General features: G+C 53.8%; 1 protein-coding gene across 1 annotated transcript in view; it reads right to left on the bottom strand.

Annotated features, from left to right (window-relative positions):
* Nucleotides 1-5,033: 5,033 nt before the first annotated feature.
* UNC13A (unc-13 homolog A) overlaps nucleotides 5,034-9,273 on the bottom strand; it is a 58,729-nt gene continuing 54,489 nt past the window's right edge. The window contains exons 42-44 of the mRNA XM_021683126.1: nucleotides 7,704-7,796; nucleotides 6,835-6,994; nucleotides 5,034-5,334 (exon numbers count right to left, since the gene is read on the bottom strand). Of these exons, the coding sequence (XP_021538801.1) occupies nucleotides 5,034-5,334; nucleotides 6,835-6,994; nucleotides 7,704-7,796 (554 nt within the window). The remainder of the gene's footprint in view (nucleotides 5,335-6,834; nucleotides 6,995-7,703; nucleotides 7,797-9,273) is intronic.

Below are 9,273 nucleotides of genomic sequence, written 5' to 3'. Positions count from 1 at the left end.
GGTAAAGGGCAGAGGGAGAAGCAGACTCCCTACTGAGTGGGGAGCCCAATGGGGGGCTCGATCCCAGGACTCCAGGATCATGACTTGAGCCAAAGGCAAACCGATGGAGCCACCCAAGCGCCCCAGGACAGCGTGATTTCTGAGTGCTTTCCCTCAGTGATTTCGCAAACTCCCTCCAGGTTGGGAGGCAATAACTACCACTCCAGGAATTCTCAATACATTTTTATTACTTAAGCTGAGAAAAACCAAACACAACAGACAAACGTGGGGCTGGAGGTTGAGTGTGTGTCCCAACTTGCTTGAGCTAAGAGCAACAGCGGTCCATGTCCTAGGTTCAGATCCCGGCTCTCCCCGCCCTGCAGGATCTCCCCTCCCTGGGCCTCACTTCTCCTTCTACAAAGCTAGTCGTGCATGAGTTGCGTTCATGGGTGGGAAGTGTGTTCAACAGCGTCTGCGAGTATTAAGGGCTATGTGAGTTTTTCGCCGATTTGGGAACGCAAGAAAGCCACCATGTGTCTGAGGCTGTGTGCTTTTTCTTTTTTTAATGTCTGCTGTTAATAAAATATTTTTACAGAGACCAAAAAGTCGGAATAGTGCAAAACATCTCAACACCATGCATTCATGACGACTTCTCGTTGGTTTTAAACATTTGTTCCAAGTCACATATTTACAGAGAAATGGGGGCATCTGTGCAGATGCCAGACCAACGGGATGGAATTAAAACAAACAAACGAAGAGCATTTTGATTTCACATTTGCAATCACATGCTAAGAGAAGGTGTGTGGAGGAAGAACCTCCCTGAACTGCGTGTCCGGGTTTGGGGGTCTCAGGGGGGCGGGGCCAGGGGTGAAATGTGAGTCCCCCTGGCTGTTTGGCCTGGGATGCACAGGGGATTGGCAGGGGGGACCCTCTGCCTGTGACCTGTGCCTCAAATGAGCCGCTGTGGTTAGGCAGGGCTCGGGGAATGGGGGAGGTCTTACTCGACACCGTCAACTTGATTTCTCTTTAAAAAAAAAAAAAAGGCAAATAGAAAAGCAATACGTGTCAGCGAAGACGACTTTGGTCCTTGACAATTCTTAGGAAAGGATGTTTAGGGGCAGACGGTGTCATGACCCGAACCAAACCCCCAGCGAGCTCCCCTCCCGCTCCACTGGGGCAGCAGAGTTTAGGGGCGACTCTGGGCTGTCCCTGCTCCGTCCTGCCCCTCGGTGTCCCCATCTGCAAAATGAACAGCGCAGGGTGTGGGGGACAGAAAGGTCTCTGAGGTCCCAAAGATTTCTAGTTGGGTGTTAAGTTTTTTTGCATCTCTGATGGGGGCACGGTGAGGTTTCAGGCTCTGGAGCCCGAGAGGGATTGCAGGTCGAGGCCAGGCACCTGCTCGTTTTACATAAATCCTTCCAGGATGGACTGGTGAGAGCCAGAGAGAACAGTGGGTTCCTCTTCCTTCTATATCCCCAACTTTTCTCCCCACCTCTGAGTCTCTCTTCATCTCAAGATCGCTCTATGTCCCCCCGAGAGACCCTCAAGGTCTCTCTGGGCATGATCTCACCCTCCCAGTTTCTCCCTTTCTCTCTCTCTCCATCCTTCCCTCTTCTTCTCTCTTTGTGTCCTTACTCTGGGACACTGTCCCTCTTGACGGGTGGGGTACAGGGAGAAGGGATCGGCTCTGTCCAAGATGCCCCTCAATGTCACACTCCCCCTCCCACGGGCCAACCCTACTTTTATCCTTTCCCTGAACCATGGAAATCTAGGGCCAGTTCCTGGCATGAAATGAGGTCCAAATACAACCCTGAGACCCCACCAGGGCTCAGAACTTCGGGCACCCCAGGTGAAGTGGTGAGTGGGCTTGGGGAAAACCCTGCTCCTCTCTGAGCCTTGTCCCAATACAGGAACTTCCTAGTTCCAAAGGCTTCCAGGCCCTGAGACTCCTTTCCTGTCTCCTCCTTGTCTGCTCTTGTCCTCTCTCCATTCTGTGTCCTGTGACTCAGCCACAGTCTGGCTGGAGCACCTTCTGTGTGCCCAGGTCTATGTGGGAGGGGAAGGTTGGTATGGACAGACATGGATAGACATGCATGTGGACCCCCCACCCCAAGACATAATTCTACTAGGCATACCCTCCCTGTCATCCCCCTGTGCCCAGTCTGTGCTCAGTGAACTTGGGGCTATCAAGAGGCCTCAAACCCCAGTCTGGGGGAAACAGAGCCTGTCACAGACACCCCCCACCCCCAGCCCCCGGCATCAGGGACAGAAGGGAGAGACAGAGGCTGGGGAAGTCCTGAGGAGGAGCAGTGAGGGTTTTCTACAGGTGAGGATATTTGTGATGGGTTTTGAGGGATAAATAGGAGTTCTCTGGGGAAAGAAGACGGAGTAAATTTCCAAAACAGTTCTAGCCTGGGAGTCAGAAAAAGTCATTCAACAAATACTCCCTGAAGCTCCCTCCATGTGCCTCGACCGGCGCTGGGGAACTTTATACACACACACACACACACACACACACACTCACACACACTGGCAGGCCTTGACCAGAGACTCCCAAGGACTCTTTTGGGAAATAAGTTGGCTCTCTCAGGCAGAAGCTCAGCTCCCCCTTTCCCTGCTGGTCATCCATAAATCTTTCAGGGCTCACCCCCGGTCATATTACCTCCCCTTTGGGTGTTGCTGGTGTTCTCAACCTGAATCATCTATCCACCTCACTCCCACCTACCCCTTGGATGGTCTGAATTTAAAATCTCCCCCTCGGTCCATGTGATAGAGATTCTAGGCTCCCTCTTTGCCACCTCCCAGCCTGCCCCTGGCCCCTGGCCCCTGCCCCCTCCCCCACCATCCTGTAGCAGAACTTGCAACCTAGTCTCTGGTTCAGAACCTTCAGGCACCCGAACCTGCCTAAATTCAAGGACATAGAGTACCTCAGGTAACTCAGAAAACAGTGCCATTTCTTCCAGACTTGTTCACCTGCCAGGAAACCATCAATATAAACATACGACTCTCAATGCCTAGGATTTGCACATGGCCTCCTTAGACATGCCAAATCCTTGGGCAGTGCACAATGGGGACAACTCTACCCAGTGTGGCCCAAGGCTCATCTAAGGGGTAGGTTTGTTTTTTCTTTTTAATGTACCCTCCAAAATCTTTCCAGGAATTAATTTCAGTGTCCCAAAAGCACTTTGTCTCTCCCCCAAACTGCACTGGTCCTTTCTCCATGAGGTGACCAGAGGGAGATTTTGAAATCTGACCTTCAGACTCTCCTCAGCTTTAAAATTTCCTGGGGTTCCCCAAGTCTCTTAGCGTAAAATAAAAACTCCCCAGGGCAGCATACAAGGCCCTGCCTGGTCTGACATCTCTGCAGGTCTCCCTGACATCAATACCTCCTCCCTGTTGTCCCCCTCGTCAGCCACTTTGACCTCGCTGTGCTTCAAGCCTGCCCACCTCAGCCTTTGCACCTACTGTTCCCTCCACCTGGAGCTTTTTCTCTCTAATCGGTGGTTCCTTCTCCTTTTTCACCTCCTCAGAAAGCCCTCCCTCACTGTGCTGTCTGACACAGCCTCCACCACTCCAGGAGCCCAGCTACTCCTCACCTGGCCCCTGTTTTAATTTCTTTCTAGTACAAGAGAATCCTGTACTTGTCAGTCCGGCAGGGGGAAAAAAATGGCACAAAAGCACCCATCCAACGTGGAAAAGCAGATTCTGGGCAAAGACAAGCCAGGACAAACTTTCCCAAAAGGTTCTGCCTGCATGAACTACAATGGGGAAACTTGACTCTGACCAGATTGCCCCACTATTACCTCCTGGAGGAAGAGCTTCAGGCAGGTAGAGGCCCCACCTCTGGTGTTTGAATGAATGAATGAGATTTTGGAGACTAAGCTCCAAGCATGTTTGTATATTTACACACACACATATACACACACCTAGAGTTTCTGGTCTCTTTCTTGCCTACCTGGAGAATTCTGGAAGAGGAAGAAGGGTTTCAAGGTGTGCCTGGGTCCAGGGAATCGCAAATCCTCACTCTTTTTTTGGTGGGAGATCTAGAGTTCTCAGGGAATCTCCCCATAGGTTCCCAGTGGAAAGGGCAGAGGGCAGGGGTTTTGCTTGGCAGCCAGACATGGGAGGGGGGCAGTGGGGGCCTTGGCCCAGAACCCCCATCCCTTGTAAGGATTGGGGGAGTTCCCCTGAGGGGGTTAGCAGCAACGGGGAGCTGTGTCGGGGGTCATCCGATCTCAGCCCACCCTTAGATGGGGCACACAGGCCAAAGGGAGCGGGGAGAGGGTGTGGCACTGGGACCTTCAGCAAAGTCTCACGCAGCTCTCTGGCTCTCGGTTTTGCCATCTGTTAAATGGGTGGGTTGAACTCTATATGAGGATGGAGTATGCTGGGGGAAAGGAGAGGCAAACCCCCATAGGGAAGTGGGGGCAGCGCGGGTGCTTCAGAGCCGTCCACTTGGCCCCCAGGGTTTGGGCGCCCGAGAGCGCATGTGCTTTTGAAATCCCATCCTCCCCTCCCTCCCTGTTTATTTTTTGCACAAACACGAAAAGACACTCTGGTCCAACCTGGGCCCTCCAACAAGCATCCTAGTGCCTCCAACCCCTAGGCCACCCCAGGGGGCCCTCCAGGAAGCCCGCCCCTCGAGGAAGCTGAGAGTTCCATACTTGGCAATTGGTCTTGGGTCCCAGGGCTTGGGGACCCATCTTATGGCTTTTCCAGGGGACAGGAGGCAGGGCCTCCCCGTACCAGAGCCCCAGGATCTGGCCTCCTCCATAAGGGGCGGGACTCCCTCCCATCCCAGCTCGAAATGTCTCCTAGGCGCTGGGGACTTGGCTTCTAGTAAGGGATGTGGCTTCTTCCTTCATCGCGCCCTAGGGCGTGGCCTCTTGAGGGGGCGGGGCGTCGTCCTTTCACAATTCCCTAGAGGGGTGAGCTAAGAGGCGCAGCCAGCCCTCTGCACAGAGCCCGGAGACTCGCCCTCTGGGAGGTCCCAGCGCGCAGACGTCGCCCCGCCCCGTGCGCAGGCGCAGTGCTGCACGCCCGCGTGCCCCGCGCTAGGGCGCAGGCGCGGCACCGCCTTCCTCGGCGGAGCGCGTGTCGGACTTGAGCTTGACGAACTCCTTAGCCACCTCGTCATTGCTGCGCTGTGACAGGATGCGCAGCACTGTGAGGCCCGTGTCGTCCATATGGATGCGGCGGCCCAGTGGCAGCCAGCAGGCGGCGCTCCCGCGCTGGGCCAGCTCCCGCAGCTGCAGTACGGCCAGCCCCACCGTGCGGTCTTCGCGCGCGAAGCAGTAGTCCTTGACGCACACCTGCAGCTCATAGCACTCCGGGCCCGCGTCGGCGCTCAGCGTGCTGCGGGGGAGGGGGGCGGGGCGTGAGGAGAGCCCCGCCTGCCGGGCTCCCACGCCCTTACCGCTGGCCCCGCCTCCGCGCCGGGCCACGCCCACATTTCCTGACACACACTCACTCCTGTTCCCAGTAATATCTCTGTCCTGTCTCTCCTTCCTCCCTTCTTTCCCCACCCCACCTCTAACCGACAACACCCCCACCATCCTACTCCCAAGCCCCGGGCCAAACCACGTCCCCACCCAGGTGACACTCCCCCATGACCCCCTGGCTAGACCATGCTTCCACCCCGCGGTATCTGCGCCCAGACCTTTGGCCAGCTGAGCTGCTGCTCCCACCACCCTGTCCCAGATATCGCACCCAGAAGCCCCTTTACCGGGCTCCCACCTGAACCCAAGTTTTCTCCTTGACGTGGCCCCTCTCCCATACTCCCTAGCCCACCCCTCTTACTCCTAAGGTGCTCTCTCCACACGACCTGCCCTCGTGCCTTCACCATGAGTGATCCCCAACACATTCCAGCATGCCTCCCCCTACCCCCAAGCTAGGTCCCCAACGCTGGGCCTCTGCCCCCAGGGGACCTGCCCTGATGGGCCACGCCCACACCGCTCCCCGGAAACACCCTCCTTGGCTGTACTCTTAGCCCTCAAGTACTACCGCCCATTCCAGGAGACATCTGCCCTGCAACGAGACCAAGCCCCTGCTCCCAAGCATTGCATCAGGTGTCCTACCACTCCCAAATCCTCTGATCAAGAGCCCTCTTGTCCTCTCCCTAGCTCTGATGCCCCCTTACCCCTCTGCACTTCTGTCCCCCAAGAACACCCCCAACATGATCCTGCTCAAGTGAGGTTTGCACCTGAGCCAAATATCTGCCCACCCCAAGTAATACCCTGATCAGATTTATTTGTGTTCCCTCAGTCATCTGCCCCTCTGGACCCCTGATGCTTCTGATTATGCTCACCAGGAAGCCCCATCTGGATGTGACCACACCGTCACCCACTTGACAGGCATCCTAATGCCCTGGATCACACTCCACTCCTGTCCTCTACCGGTGACTCCTCCAAAGCTGCCCCGACAGCCCTGACAAGGCTCACTGCTGACTCCAGGAGACCTGCCCCCCATGCCCTTGAGACCCTCACCCTTGCCCCATCATGACCTCTCATGGCCCTTAACCAGACCTGAGTCTCCAGCCCCAGAAATGGCTGTGCCCAACATGCGCCCTCTGCCCAGACTTCCCCTCCTCTTCACAAGCCTTCCTCAACATGTTATATTACATTCACTCCCTCCGCTGGGAACTGCCTGTCTCCCAAAGTGGTTACCCCCCATCCCCTCAAATGTCATTCCTGCACTAAGGTGCCTTCCTTCCCAGTGCCCTCACCTAGGATGTGCCCCTTCTCATTCCTGTGCCCAGGAATCACTGGCCTACCAGTCATCCCTCTTCTAGTGGACCCTGAGGCTCACCCAGCAGATGTCCCCTCCCCATGCTCCCCAAACCATCCTTAGACTCACAACTGGAAGCTCTCGTTGTACTTGGGGGCCCAGCTGTTGTTCTTGGATTTGGTTGCAAATTTTCGTTTCTTGTCACTGAGCTGGGGCCCAATGATGTTGACCTCGATGAATGGCCGGAAAATGCCAGAAGTCTGCCACTTGAGGTCATTGGCAGCCACGACTGTTAGGGGAAGTAGAGGGTAAGACTGTCAGGGTCCCCTAAATACGCAGCTGTGGTTTCAAAGCCTGTCTGAAAGAGTACATTTCCCAGAATGTTCCTATAGCTAAGTGTGGCTATATGACTAAGTTCCAGTCAATGAAATTTCAGTGAAAGAAAGGGATGTGTACAACTTTCAGGTTGTGGCTTAAAAGGCAGGGGGAATGCCCTAAACTTTCTCCTTCTAGCTGCAGGCTGGGATGCTGGTGGGTACTGAGTTTTTTGGTACCATATAGAGGAGGAAAACATATTAGGGATGAAAGTGCAACAAAAGATGGCAGGGGTCCCCAAATCTGTGAAGCCTCCAATGTCAGCTCTGGGCTGTTTGTCCTTGGTTACCTCAGAGAAAATTTCATTCTATCTTGTTTAAGCCACTGTTATTTTAGGCCTTGGTTAAAACAGCTCAATCTGTGTTCTAATTTTAAAAAAAAGCCAACAAAAGCAAGGCAGAGCTGAGAGATGGAGAAGGTGGAATTAAGTCCCATAACACTGGGCTCCTGGATCCAGCCATGCCTGAAGATGATTTATTTCTACAATTTTCAGTTTTATGAAAACTTTTTTTTTTTTAAATGAAAAATGCTTTTCTTGCTTAAGCTAGTTTGAGTTTGGTTTCTGTCATAGGACCTAGTGAATCCTGGCGAAGGCACTCCCCCTCCCAACTCAGACTACTCACCTTTCACAGTGACCTTGTGTTCCCCAGTTCCTGGATGAGTGAAGAGCTCAACGTGGACTGAAACTTCACCCACAGGGTCTTCCACACCCGAGCCTGGGCGGGGTAGGGGAGGATGCTTGGCATGAGCTCCATTCTTCCCACCCACTCTAAGGGACCTGGACTGCTTCCCACCCACCATGTGCTGGCGGCACCAGGTCATCAGCCCTGACAGGGTGGCAGTGAGGGTGGGGATGTGATGGCAAGCCACATTAGGAAGCCAAGAATGCTGGGTTCAGGCCTTTCACTACCTTGCTGTGTGATCTCAGGCAGATCTCTTAACTTCTCTGAGCTTAAAGCATCTGCCCCCCCATTTTTCTCATTTCACTGATTGCCATGCTGTCAAAACTCAGTCTTCATCTTACACACCATCGTACTCACCCTGGCTTCCTTGGGTCTCATTTTCTCCTCTTGGTTGCCCCAATGCCACACCCTTCAGGTTATCATCCTACATGCCAGCCGCTCCTTCTCACCCTCTTTTGTCACTTCCACCTTCTCTTTCAATTGTCAAACTGTTGGGACTCCCTTCTTTGTCTCCACTCCCTCTCGAAGTACTCACACACTAGAAAATCCTACTGACTCTACCTTCAAAATACATCCAGAATCTGACCCACCTCCTTGGCTCCATCCTGTTCTGTCCTCCATCATCACATGCCTGGACTATTGCAGTCGTCCCCACCCTGTCTCGGGAATCCTCTCAGCCTCTCTCCATACACCAGCCAGAGAAATCCTATTAGGTTAGCACACTTCCCTCCTCTGCTTAAAACACTTCCATGGCTTCTATCTCCCTCTGAAATAATCAAAGTCCTTTTTGTGACCTGCAATGTCCTACCAATGTGTCCTCGCTATTACCTCTCCTGCCTCACCTCTGTGCACGCTCACCCTCACTCACTCTGCTCTGGCCACACGGGCTTCCTCACTGTTTCTCCAAAACAGTGATAACCTGACCCAGAGTCCTCACTTCTTCTGAAGGGACAGTTTGTAGGGATATCTTTATTTTCCCTGCCCCACTGCTATTCCTCTTTCAATAGAGGATCTCAAGTTTCTTGAGATTGAGAAATGTCCCCCAAGCCCACCTCAGACCTCGTGGCTCCATCTTGCACTTCAGGTATCGCGAAATGAACCAAGGCTGCCCAATCAGAGCATTCCCTGCCTATAGTTGCAGTGATTGGCTCAGGAATGGTCATGTGACCCATGCTGGGCCAATCAGAGTTAGCCCTGGGACTTCGGCTGTAACCCTGAGGAAAGAGTCTGGGGCTAAGCTGGCAAGGCTGGCTACCCAATGAGGGGCAAGCCTACATCACAGATGTCTCAACAGAGACCAATGACCAATAACATTGTCGGAGACTCTGGATCCAGCTATTACTGATGTCAACACAGCCCTTAATCTTTCAGTTCCAGGCCCATAAATTCCCTAGTCTGCTTGAGTCTGGCTAAGGTGTGCCTCTGTTTGTGGCCACCACAATGCCCTGATTGATTGGTTCTGGTGGGGTCACTGAAGGGGCAGCTTAAAAGCTTTGTCCTTGTCCCTCTC

Source organism: Neomonachus schauinslandi, chromosome 1, assembly GCF_002201575.2.
Source record: "Neomonachus schauinslandi chromosome 1, ASM220157v2, whole genome shotgun sequence".
Classification (NCBI taxonomy): domain Eukaryota; kingdom Metazoa; phylum Chordata; class Mammalia; order Carnivora; family Phocidae; genus Neomonachus; species Neomonachus schauinslandi.
Note: the sequence above shows the minus strand (reverse complement) of the source record. Positions and strands in the feature narration are given on the sequence as shown.